General features: G+C 65.7%; 1 protein-coding gene across 5 annotated transcripts in view; it reads left to right on the top strand.

Annotated features, from left to right (window-relative positions):
- The first annotated feature begins 731 nt into the window (after positions 1 to 731).
- Positions 732 to 12435, top strand: part of NFIC (nuclear factor I C) — a 64630-nt gene continuing 52926 nt past the window's right edge. For 2 of the 5 annotated variants that reach the window (XM_039247543.1, XM_039247541.1), the window contains exon 1: positions 6639 to 6725. In XM_039247543.1, coding sequence (XP_039103474.1) covers positions 6696 to 6725 — 30 coding nt within the window. In that variant the 5' untranslated portion in view covers positions 6639 to 6695. Of the gene's footprint in view, positions 811 to 6638; positions 6726 to 12435 lie in introns of those variants that run through there. The other 3 variants (XM_039247540.1, XM_039247542.1, XM_039247539.1) reach the window with 3 other exon arrangements.

The raw sequence follows: 12435 nt of genomic DNA, 5'->3' as shown, positions 1-12435 counted from the left end.
TCTGGGGCGTCTTTCTATGATTGTCAATCTGTGTGAGAGTCCAGGTGACACCCTGCAGGCTGTGAGTCTGTGTATGTGACACCGTGGAGGCTGTGCTTGTCTGGGTGACACCCCGCAGGCTGTGAATATGTGAGTCCCCGAGTGTCTGTCTGGGTGACACCGCAGGCTGTGTGAGTCTGCGTTCGTGGCGGCCTGCAGGTGTGCGGCCGAGACTCCCCCGGGGCTGCGAGCGTGGGTCCCCGGGTGTCCGGAGGACACCGCAGGCTGTGTGTGTTGTAACACGCTGCAAGCGCGAGCGTGTGGTCTGCGCGCGTCGGTGTGCGTTGTGTGTCCGTGTCGGAGTCGAGGAGGCCCAGGCCGCGAGTGTCCCCGAGCCCTCCGCGCGCGAGTGTGTGTGTGTGTGTGTGTGTGTGTGTGTGTGAGCGCGCGCGCGCCGCGGCGAAGGTGGATCCGCTTCCTCCGCAGCCAGCCCGACCCGGGCCCCACGACCCGCCGCGGCGGCCGCTCGCTCGGCCTCCCCTCGCGCGGGCCGCGCCGGGGATGGAGCCGCAGCCGGAGCCGCCGCAGCCGGGGCCCGGGCGCGGAGCGGCCTGAGGCGCGGGCGGCGCGCGGGGCCGGGGGGAGGGCGGGCCGAGGGGAGGGTCCTGCGGGCCGGGGGGGCGGGCGCGGCGCGCCCCCTCCCTCGCGCGCTCGCTCCCTCCCCCGCGCGCCCTCCCTCGCCGCCTCCTCCCGCCGCCTCCGGCCCCCCCTCGCCGGGGACCGAGCGCGCTCGCTCCGGCGCCGGCCTCGCCTCCTCTCAGCAGCGCCATGGTACGTCGCCGCCCCCACTTTCGTTTTCGCCCGGGGAGTTTTTGGGGTGGTGCGTGGGCTCCCGGCGAAAGTTGCAAGGTCTGGGGGGGCAGGGGGCGGGGGCCGCCCAGGGGAGGGGCTCGAGACGGGGACCCCCCCACGCCGCCCGCGGCCGCGGGACCCCCGCCCGCCGATCCGGCCCCCCCCTCTCTCGCGGCTGGGGGCGGAGCTGGCGCGCGGGGCGCAGCGGGGGACCCCAAGTGGGGGGCCCCTGGCTGGCGCAGCGGAGTTGGCGGTGAGGGCGGGGCTCCGGGGAGAGGGTCTCCCCCCCAACCCCCGCCAGACCCGGCTCCCGCCTCCTCCCTGGCCGGGCCGGAGGCGGGAGGGCGCGGCCCGCAGCGCACGACCCCCGAGCGCGCAGCCCGCGGGGGAGAGCTGGCCGAGGAGGGGGCGCCCGACCCGGCCGTACGGGGCGGGGGTCGCGGCGGCCCCCGCGGGGTGCCCCGGCCCGGGCGAGCGCGGCGCGCCAGCTAGCGGAAAATGGCCGCTGCGGAGAGGGGCGGAGAGCGCGCAGCGGCCGCCGCCGGGCGCCTTGAACTTGGAGCCGGGCGGGCGGCTGCGCTGGGCGCCGCGCGGGGGCCGCCACCGGGCCTGCTCCCGCGGTGCCCGAGCCCCGCCCCCCGGGCCGACCCCGGCCCCTCCGCGGCGCGCGTCGGGTCCCAGCCGGGAGGGGTCACCGGGTCTCGGCCCCGCGCGCCGCCCCAGGCCCGCCAGCGTCGGTGGCTGCACTCGAGGGTCCCGGTGTCCAGTCCGCAGGCGTCGGTGGCATCCGGCCTTCGAGGGGTGCGTTTGGGGGCTTCTGCGCTCCCGAACGGGCCAGCACGGGCAGCCCGGGATGCGTCCGCGCGTCGGTACGGCTGGGTAGTCCCGCCTCTGTCCATGGGTCCGTGGGTCTCGAGGCGTCGAGTCCTCTCCTTTATGTGTCTGTGTGTGTCTGCACATCCACGTGGCTGTGTGTGTTGTGTTGCGTGTGTGTCGAGCATTGTGCGGCTGAGGCATAGTCTGTGTCTGGGTAACCGTGCGTCCCTGGGGGAAGGTGTTGTGAAGCTGTATGGCGGGGCTGTGTGTCCCCAGGGCCGTGATGTCCCTGGGTGACCCGTGGGGTGTCCCCATGTGAATGTGTGGCGGTTGGGGGGTTGCCGGTGAGTGGGGAACTTCTGTCATGTGGCTGCGTCGTGCGTGTGATTAGCGCCCAGTGACTATTCCTGGGGGTGGGTCTACACTCCCCCTGCCCCCCCCCCCCGCCAGTTCCTTGTTTCCTGTAACCGGGATTGCTGAGTGAGGGACGGGTGTTTCCTCTAGCACGCCAAAGCTCTGCCACCCCCCACACCGTCCCCTCCACTTCCCCCTGACTCGGGGTACGGCCGTACGCGGTCCCCAGGTGGTCCTGGCTTGAGGTTCGGGCGCGAGGTGGCGCCGGGACACGATCACACGGCGGCGGCGGCGCCTTCTCCCGCCAGGGGCTGCGCGTGCGCGGGGACCTGCCCCGCAGGGAGGCGGGGCGCTGGGGGTCCCCCCACTCCGCGGCGGAGGAGGTCCCGAGGATGGCTGGTTACAGAAGCGGGCGGGCCAGATCGGGCTCAGGAGAGTTGGCCAAGGAGACCCCCTCAGCCTCTCTGCAGGGAGCCCCCCCCCAGCCCTGCCTCCTTGCATTTGCTCCCTACGAGGCCACCCGGGTCCGGCACAAAGTGGTTTTCTCCCCTCCAGGGGACTCGCCCGCTGTACGCCCCCCCCACCCCAGGGCACTTTATATAATTTTCTAAATATAAGAGCACCAAGGCCAGACCCGAGTCTCTGCTGTTTTCTTTGAACCTGCATCCCATGTCGGGAGGCTGTTTGGGAGGGGTCAAGGGGGCCCCCACACCAGGGTCACGTAGTCTGGTCAACTTCCCACCCTTTGCCAGTCCGGTCGGGTCCTCAGCGTCCCCTGCTCTCCGCCAGCACTCCCGCGACACCTGGTCTGCCTAGACACAAGCCTGTCCTGCTTGTCGCCTGGTGCCATGGGAACCTCCAGACGCCCACGGCCACACCCGACCCTCATGGTGTCCACAGCCACAGCTGTATGTGACCCCATGCACGCAGAAGTGCACACACAGACCCACAGGGACACTCAGGCTCACAGGCAGGCACCTGCACTTGGGAGGGTGGGAGGCGAACCTCCCCGCCCTCCCCCACCCCGGGCGGCCTGCAAAGCCTGCGCCCGCTCCGCTGAGGAGCTGATGGGGCAGCAGCTGGGGTGGGGGGGGAGCGGGGCACCGTGTGCGGGGCTGCCTGTGCGGACCCTGGGAGGGGGTCTGCTGTGGGCGTGTGTGATCCTAAGTGTGTAATGGTTGTGTTTGTGGGTGTGAAGGAGCATATGTGTGCTGTGTTCACGGTTGTGTGCGCACTTGTGTGTCTGTGTCACTCTGAGTCTGCACAAGTGTGCATGTTCGTGTGTGTGTGATATGTGAGGGTCCGCGTGGCCTGGTGTGCGTGCCATCTGGGCCAGCCTCGTGTCCTCGCCTGCCTCTACTTACCAAGACCAAAGACCTTAACATCCCCTCTAGTACCTCAGCTTCTCCTCCGTAAGATGGGGACACACACGGGCCGAGGAGGGTGACACTGTCCTCTGTTCTGTCCTCTGTGCCGGGTCCTTTGTTCTCGGGGCGTGGTGATAGGGAAGTGCCTTGTGGACACCTGCGGTCCCTGCCTGAGCTGCTCTGTGAATTCCACTCACGCTTCAAAAAGTTTGTTTTTCATCACACCAACCACCCGTGGGGCATCTAGAGAGGATAGAAAAGTGTCCAAAGAGGGGACCAGCCTCTCCCCGTGGGACCCCAGTCCGGGGAAGAAGCTAGGTTTTCATTCTGCTCTGACCCGTCGCATAGCTCAACAGGCACATATTCTTATAAATGATGCCGACATATTAAAAAAAAAAAATCCCAAATGAGAGCTTGAGTCTACTTGGTGGCATTTACGGGGGGCGGGGGGAGGTCCTCACCGGGGACTGTTCTGCCCCAGGAGACACTGGGCCGTGTCTGGGGACACCTGTGGTCGTCAGGACGGGGGTGCTCCTGGCATTGAGTGGGAAGGAGCCAGGGATGCTACTCGACACCCCCCCCCACAGAACCCAGGATGCACCGCCCCCCTCCCTGGCAGAGAATGATCCAGAGTGCCCCCAGGGGGAGAAGCTTGCTTCCCCCAGCCTGTCTCTTGGAGACATCTCCAGTAGGGAGCCTCTTGCTCTTTTGAGTTCCGCACTGTTCCAGTCTGTGCCCGCGCTGCCCCACGATTGGGGGCCTTCGCGTTACAGAGTGGTGTAGACAGGTAATCAACACACTTGTGCATCCGTATCAGGGCCAGTTAGGAGACTGAGGATGAATTATAAGGAGCGTGCATTATTTAATTTTTTAGCCACTGAGCTAAATCGGGCCCCCGAGTGGCAGGAGCTAAGCCCTGCCCCCCTCCCCTTCTGGGCCTTTGAACAGACAGGTCCCAGAGCACCAACTGCTTCGGAAAGAACCTCAGGGCCAGCTTTCACTGGTTCACCAGGGCAGCTCCTACCCTTCGCCCTGTTCTCACCGAGGGGGAAGCTGAGGCACACACAGGACTTTAGCTGCTGCCTGGAGAAGGCGTAGACCTGGCTGCAACCCTACACTGTAGCTGGTCTGCTGTGGACCCACTGTGTGCACTGCAGGCCCCTCCTACCCGACCCAGAACATCTAGATGTGGAACAGTTAGTTCACTGGTGTCTGTGAACTCGCAGAAGGTTCTGCCGTCCGCCGCCGCTGACGGTGGCGACAGTGCTCGCACAGGTAACCTCAGGACGCCTGTCTCCCCAGCCCCCCCTCCCCCCGCGTCCTGGTACCAGTGCCATTGTACAGATGTGGAAACTGAGGTTCCCAGGGGCAGTCTGTGCTCTGCAAAGTTCACCTTGCAAAGGAGCTCAGGTTGCAGGCAGGGCGGGGAGGAGGGGCCGGCGGGCTGGGAGAGTGCTCTGAAGTCAAGTGTGACTCTTACACGTCTGCGACTTCGGGATTCTGTGCTCTGGGTGTTCCTAGCAATTTTAAAATAATAAAATACTGCTTTATGTTAGGTTAGGTTAGGACTCGGATTCCTAGACACCCGACCTCCCCCTTCTTCCTGGGGTGTTAACACCCCCCAGCCGCACTGCTAAGCACTGTTTGTTTGCATAACAGACACCAGCTTGCAGTGGGGAGTCCATGCGCCCCGGGAATGGGCTGGGCGGTCTTTAGGACTCCTCCTCCCTCCTAGTCTAGCGCTGGGACCCAGGGCCAGTGGCTTCCTTTCTCTGGGCCTCAGTTTCCTCCCCTGTAACACGGGAGAAAAACAGGGTTCCTGGTACCTTCCATTTCCCTGGACATGGGACAGCTGCCCCAAGTTGGCCAGAGGGTAGCACTTGGCGTCAGGACACTGGGAGAGACAAGTCACAATCACCAGGCTTTCTAAGAATGTCTTGGACAAAGGTGAAGGCTCTGCAAAGTGTCCGTACCCTTATGCCCGTGGACCCTGGGGGGGTGGGGGGGAGACACTGTTGGTGCACTTTCTAGGGGACAACACAAGGGACAGAGCGACATATCACCCTCATCTGTGGAGGGGGAATGGGAGCTCCAGCAGCCGAGGCTGGGAGGGTTTCAGGGGTGAGGTCATGGTCATCAGGTACCCTAGGGGCTCACACTGGGGGAGGGCAGGTCTGTGTCCAGTTACAATCGAAGGAGAACAAGGGGGCTTTAGACATATGGGTGCTGGAGCCAGGGGGTCTGGCTCCAAGCTGCTCACTATGCCTCAGTTTCCAGATCCGTGAAATGGGCACAGGGCTGGAGTCAGTAGAAATTACTGGTCACCCAGGAAGAGGATGCAAGGGTTTGTCTGGCCAGCCTTAGGTTCTGGACACGTCCTCCTGGGACGTTGGGGAGGCTAATGGGGGATGCCAAAGCACCCCCCCCCCCAGTTCCCCAGTGGTGCTAAGTGAAGAGGTGACAGCAGATTCCTGGAGGCTCTGGGTTAACTGGGAACTTTCTCGGGCTGGTGAGCTGCGGGAGGTCACTTGGAGCCAAGCCCCTGTGCCCGGGGAACTGTGTCTGGTTCTCGGGAGAGCAGGGGGAGACCGTGCCGTAGGACCCCTTCTCCTGCCATGCACCCCGGGTCGTACATCTTTAAGGGGAAAGACGCGCGCTGGCGCCGGGCCTCTGCACACGTCACTTCTTCATTCTTTCCCTCCCCCCCCCCACTTGGCTCTTTTCTCCAACTTCCCGGCCAGCGCGGGGAGGGTTGGGGTGGGGGGGTCTTAAAAATCCACCTCCGGCCCCCAAGTGTCCGGCCAGAGCTCAGCGCCCCCTCCCCACTTGGCTCCGGCCGGCGGTCCTGGGAGGCCCGCGGCGGCCGGGGTCTGCGCGGCCGGTGGACCCCCGGCCGGTGCCCGGCACCAGGGCGGCTCGTCATTCGTAATAATAGCAATGATGGGGGTTCACGGGGCGCCGGGGGGAGCGGCTTTCCCCTCCCCGCTCGCGCTCTTTTTTCCCTCGTTTCTTTGAAAGTTGGATGTTGAGAAGTGGGAGGTTCGGGTAGGAGGGGAGGGAAATTGGGGGGGAGGGAGGGGGGAGGTTGCCGGAGGGAGGAGAGACAGAGACACGGAGAGACAGAGACGGAGGAGGAGAGAGGGAGGGGGGACAGGAAAGGAAGAGAGAGGGAGAGCGAGCGAGCGCGGGAGGGAGGGAGGAGGGAGACCGAGGGAGGAGGCGGCGAGGAGCGCGCCGGCCGCGGCCGCGGGGGGGGGTTTGGAAAAATGACTCAGTAAGTTCAGCGCGCCCGCTCCGGCCGGCCCTGCGCCTCCCGCCGCGCCCGGGATGTATTCGTCCCCGCTCTGCCTGACCCAGGTACGCCCCGCGCCCCCCGCGCCCCCCGCGCCCCCCGCCGCCCGGCCCCGGAGCCGCGAAGCCCGAGGAGGCGGGACGCGAAAGGCGCGCGTCCCTCCCGCCGCCCCGCCGCCCCGCCGGGGCGCCCCCGCCGCGGGCCAGGGTCCGGTGGGGGATGGGCCGGGCCGGAGACCCCCGCCCTGACCCTCCCCGGGACTCCCGCCCCGCCTCTCCGGCGCCCAGGCCTCTCCGCCGCCCCCCAATGCGGACGCGGGACTTGGGGTGCAGGCTCGCCGGACGCGCGCCCCCATTCCACCCAGGAAGGTCTGGGGGCGCCCCCCGCCCCGAGTGCCGAAGGCGGGCCTCTGCGTGACCCACCCCCCCACCTCCGCCCCGGACCCGGCCTGCCTCCAGGTGGCATCGAGGGGTCCTGCCTGGACCCCCCCACTCTGCAGTCTTGAGGAGAGGATCCCTCAGATGTGCTCCCTAGACACCCCCCCCCCCACCGCCAAGGTTGTGCCCCGATGCCCCGGCCCCGGGACGCCTTTCCCCCCATTACTGGCCCACGTGTGCGTGGAGGGGGAGGGGGCGCGCGGAGTCGGAGGCGCCGGCAGCTGGGGGAGGGGGCGCGCTGACGTCCCGGCGTGGTCTCCCGCGCCCCCCGCCCCCTCCCCATCTGATATTTTCGCCGCATCGATTCTGGATTGTTGAGTCGCGCGGCCAGGAGGAGCCGGGAGGCTGGAGGTTCCGGGGTCTGGCCGGGGCACTGCGGCGCTGCGGACGCCCTCGCCAGCCCGGCACCTGCCCCTGCCCCCCTCCCGTAGCCTCTCACCCCTGGCCGCGCTCCCAGACCGCCCCGGGCCGAGCCCTTGTGCAACGGGCAAGGGGGTGCGTGGGGAGGGGGCGGCTGCCCCTGCCCCAGGCCGCACCCGGGGACTCCTTTCCTCCCCCAGCTCCCTCTGGGACCCCCCTCCCAGGTCTGCTTTCAAGCTCTCCCCATATCCTGATGTGTCTTTAGGCCTGTGGGGTTCCGGCCTCAGTTTCTCCCGAGGACTAAGGCTCTGGAGACACAGGCAGTGCGGCCTCCAGACTGTAAAGTGCAGGACTCTGGGCGGCGGGCGGGAGCACCTTGTGGGGAGCACGTGGATGCCTGGCTTGGGCCCCAGGGGCCGCCAGTGTCTCGGGGGGTCCTCTGTTCAGGATCCTGGGGTCCCCCTCATTCATGGTAGAACCTTTCTTGCCCCGCTGGGAAGTTCCTGGCTCCCCGCAGCCGACGGGAGGGCGGATGCCGAGGGGGTCTCAGCTTGTCCTACCCATGATCCCGAGTGACCTTGGGCAAGTCCCTGCGCATATCCAGGCCTCAGTTTCCCCTTCCAAACAACGCCAGGGGGTCCCCGGAAGCTGTCCCTGCTGCGCCACCTCTGCCTCCCAGCTGTCCTGAAGCTCTCCCCGCCGCCCCCCCCACCGCTGGGAACAAGCAGGGTTGTAGTCAGGGTTACCGCGTGACCTTGGGCCTCCCCGTCTCTGGGCTTCTGGGGTGGCCCGGGTGGCTGTGGGTGCCCCCGCCCCCTCTGCCCTTCTCGGGCTTGCCAGCTCCCTGGAGCCAGGCAGGGGGGGCTGAGCCAGGGAGGAGGTTGGAAGGCCGCCTTTTGTCACCGAGCCCTGGAATTCCCCCATCAGGACTCCTCGGGAGACAGGCCTCCCTCCATCCAGGCTGCGGTGGGAACCGGGCGGCCGCGTGTGCTGCCGGGGCCTGGCTTGCGCCCCGGGGCAGGGCGGCCGAGGACCGGCGGGGGGGGGGGGGGGGGGGGGGGCGGGTGCTCCTGCTGGAAACAACAGCAAGGAATATCCCAGGCTGAGACGGGACACAGGAGGGAGCCCCCCACCGTGGGGGGCGAGGGTGAGGAGGGGCGTTCCAAATGCAGGGGCCTCCCCTGCCCTGTTCTCCTGCGTCCCCCACCCAGGAGGGGCGCCCCAGGACCCCTCCTCAGGCTCCCCATGGCCTAGGTGTAATCCTCGGTGCTCCCTGAAGCCCGGCCTGGCCTGGGGGCTCCAGCGGGGTCACCCGGACGGACCCTGAGCGCCCAGCAGGACCTCCGCTCCTGGCTGCCCCCCAGCCTCCCTGACCGGCCGCCACCTCCTTTCTCTCTGACCGTCTTCATCTCCTTTCCTCCTCTGTCTCTCTGTCTCTCCCTGTCTCTGCCTCCATGTTCTCTCTCTCTCTGCCCCCCCAAATCTGTCTCTCCCCACCCCTTACATCTCTTGCCCTCTCTGTCTCTGTGTGTGTCTCTCCCCATGTCTCTCCGTCTCTGGGCCTCCATCTCCCCCCTTTTCCCGACTAATTGTACAACCTGAGCCCATCCCAAAATAGCTCCCTTTTAGCTGATCCAACCCGGATCCTTGTCGGAGCTGAGAGAGGTGGGAGGGGGTGGGGGGGAGGCAGCCCCGGTGCCAGCGCCCCTGTGCCCCCCGGCCCTGCCCAGCGAGAGGGGGGTGGCCACGGCGGCCCCGGAGGATTCTGGGAGCCCCGTCCCTGTTTCAATGGTGACTCAAGCGCTTTTTCACTTTTACTCTTAAGAGGAACTGTGTGGAGCACGGCCGTTACTTCCATAAATCCTGCAGGCGGGAAGGCCGGCCTCCCGCTCGCCCTGCCGGGGCCTCCCTCCCTGCCTCCCTCCGCCCGCCACGCCGCCACGTTACTTATTCCGGGTTTGGGGCCAAATCCCTCTTGGCCGCAGTGCCCAGGATTCCCTGGGGCCGCGGGGCTGGGCCACGGCCGAGGCCACGGCTCCCCCCCACCCCCGGCCGCCAGGGCCCCTCCCTCATTCATTCATTCCTCCCTTCATTTCTGCCCCTCGGTCCCTCTTTCTTGCCATTTCCCTGGCGGGGAGACTGAGGCTGGGAGGGTGGCCCTGACTTTTGGTGGGTTTACTAGGTATGTTTTGAAGTGCCTGCTAGGGAAGGGCTGGGCGTCGGCAGTGGGTGATGTCTCGGCCTGGTGTGGGCTTTGGGGGGTCGGGGTCCCCCAGCACCTCAGGGCTGGGGGAGGAGCCCGGGCCAAAGAGGGTCAGGGCCTGCCCCAGAGCGGCACAGCCTGGCCGTCAAGGCTGGGTTCAGGACCACTTCCTGCGGGGGCTCAGCCAGCTTGGGGCGGTGGGCGCTCCCTGTGCAGGTGCCCCCCCCCCGGGGTCTGCCAGCCGCTGCCCACTCCTGCGGGAAGCACAGCCTCACTCCAGGTCGCTCTCTGTGTCCGTGGCTGCGTCTCTCCCTCCCTCCCCTCTGCGGCGGCGGGTGCTCAGCGCCAGGGCCAGGCGCCTTGTAAATCACGAAGCCGGGACTCTGGCCGAGTCAGCGTTCTCTCTCCCTCCTCCCGCCCTCCCTCTCTCCTTCCCTCTCTCTCTCTGTCTCTCTCTCTTTCCCTGTCTCTGTCTCCCTCCCTCCCTCTGTCTGTCTGTCTGTCTCTCTCAACCTGAGCCATCTGACCCGTGTGTCTCACAGCAAATGCACAGGAGACCCTCACCACATCCTGGCCCTCCTGCCCCGCACAGCACGCGCGCGCGCACACACACACACACACACACACACATTCACACCGACCCGCAGACGCCTGTGCCACCACCTCACCTGGGTGCCCGCTCAAGGACTCCCATGGGACTGAACCGCACACGGCCACATGCACAGGCGTCACAGATGCCACACCAGTGAAGACGGGGCCCTGCCTCCCCTCGGCTGTGCCCTCGCGGGGGTCACCGGGCCGGGCACCCAGGGCGCCTCAGGGCTGTGTGCAGATCTCGCTCAGAGGCTCAGGACTGGGCCCTGGGCTGTCTGGCTGTGGGACTCGGGGCTGGGGACCTAGCTCTTCGGTGCCCCCCCCCCCCGTCCTCACTGTGAAGTCGTCCGCTGCTTGCTGCTGCCTCAGGGTTCGGGGAGGCACACCCCTTAACACAGAGCCTGGTATCCAGTGGGTGCCACATAAATGTGGCTGAGATTATGGTTGTCGCTAAACTAGTGATGGGATCCAACATCTGGGGGGCGTTGTCAACCTGCCGTCCCCTCATTCTGTCACCGTTCGGTGGGCAGGAGCCCAGCCCTGGTCTGGGCGATGGGGACAGCGGTGTCCCCGAGGGGCCTTTCCCCCCTGCCCGGCCCTGTCCGGGGCCTTCCTGTGTCCCGCCAAACCCAGCAGGGTAGCGGCGCCCTGGGGCGTGTGGCGCGTACGCGGGGCTGCTGAGGGGCGACGTTGTTGCTCTGGGTCCCCCAGGGGCTGCTCTCTGGCTGAGGGCGAGGAGGCATGGGACCTGGGACAGCCTTGGGGAGTGGAGTCACGCAGGATCCAGGGACCCAGGGTGCAGGAGGGGCTCTCCGGGGAGTCCCAGCCATGGGCCCAGACCACGCGCCTGAAGGGCCCCCCAGCGAGGCGGAGGAGTCGGGAGGTCCCCCATCACTGGGTAGCGGGCTCGCTTCCGGCGTGGCTCCTCCCTGGCCGCGTGACTGGGCGGGTGGCCTCCGTGCTCAGCGCCTCAGTCTCTCCGTCCAGAAAATGGGTGTAACAATTGTCCCTGTCGGTAGCTCAACAAACGATCAGCCCCTGAAGTGACCCCTCTGTCTCTCCCACACCCTGGCCCTTGGCTCAGCCCTTGGGATCTCGCTGGACCAGGAAGGCACAGAGAGGAGCCAGGAGATGTAGGGTTCAGATTCCCTGTCACTTTGGCGGGAAGTCTCCATTCCCACTACTCAGGATACAAACCTAGGTTCCTCCCAGTGGCCCACTAGGCCCTGCACACCCAGCCCCGTCACCTCCCTGCCCTCACCCCTTCCAGTCTCCTTCTTGTCCGCTCTGTTTCAGCGACACCAACCTCTTCACTGTTCTTGCAAAACGTCAGGTGTGGTCCTGCCTCAGGGCCTTTGCACATGCTGTTTTTACTATGTGGAAAGTTCCTACCCTGGATTGTCTTCTTCTTTTTTAAATTTTTTAATGTTTATTCACTTTTGAGACAGAGAGAGACAGAGCATAAGTGTGAAAGAGGCAGAGAGAGAGGGAGACAGAGAATCCGAAGCAGCTCCAGGCTCTGAGCTGTTAGCACAGAGCCCGACGTGGGGCTCGAACCCACAGACCGCAAGATCATGACCTGAGCTGAAGTCGGACGCTCAACCGACTGAGCCCCCCAGGCGCCCCTGGATTGTCATCTTTTAGGTCTTTGTTCAAGTGTCCTCTCCTATGACAGACCCTCCCTGACCACAGTCAGCTAAAAAGAACAACAACCCAAGTCTACCCTGACCCTCCTCACAGTCCTGTAAATTGCGTCAGAGCACTTTGTTCAAACTGACATCTTATTACATATTTGTCGGCTTGTTTGCCATCCGTCGCTACCCCAGATCAGGATCCAGATGAGGGCAGAGCCCAGGCCACTGCTGGGCCCACAGCACCGTGCGCGGAGCTGGCGCATAGTAGGCGCTCAATAAATGTTTGTTGAACAACCCCAGGAACCTCTCCCTTGTTACATGAGCGCTGTGCCTAAGATGCTCTGCTCTGAGCTTGGGGGGAGGAATTGCCCCATATGGGCCTGGGTTTGAATACGGGCTCTGCCATTTGCAGCTTAACCTGGAGGGAAAGACACTGGAACCGGGGGTTTTAGGAGTTTGGGGAAGAATTCAGGAGGTGGCAGGATAGCTTCTCTGTAACGCTTGGTGAGTCACTGAGTAAAGGAGGGAGAGAATCCTTCCTGGAAAA

This window comes from Hyaena hyaena, unplaced genomic scaffold (assembly GCF_003009895.1).
Source record: "Hyaena hyaena isolate Hyena2069 unplaced genomic scaffold, ASM300989v1 scaffold_296, whole genome shotgun sequence".
Classification (NCBI taxonomy): domain Eukaryota; kingdom Metazoa; phylum Chordata; class Mammalia; order Carnivora; family Hyaenidae; genus Hyaena; species Hyaena hyaena.
The sequence above is the reverse complement of the archived record's forward strand: the minus strand, read 5'-3'. Positions and strand labels throughout refer to the sequence as shown.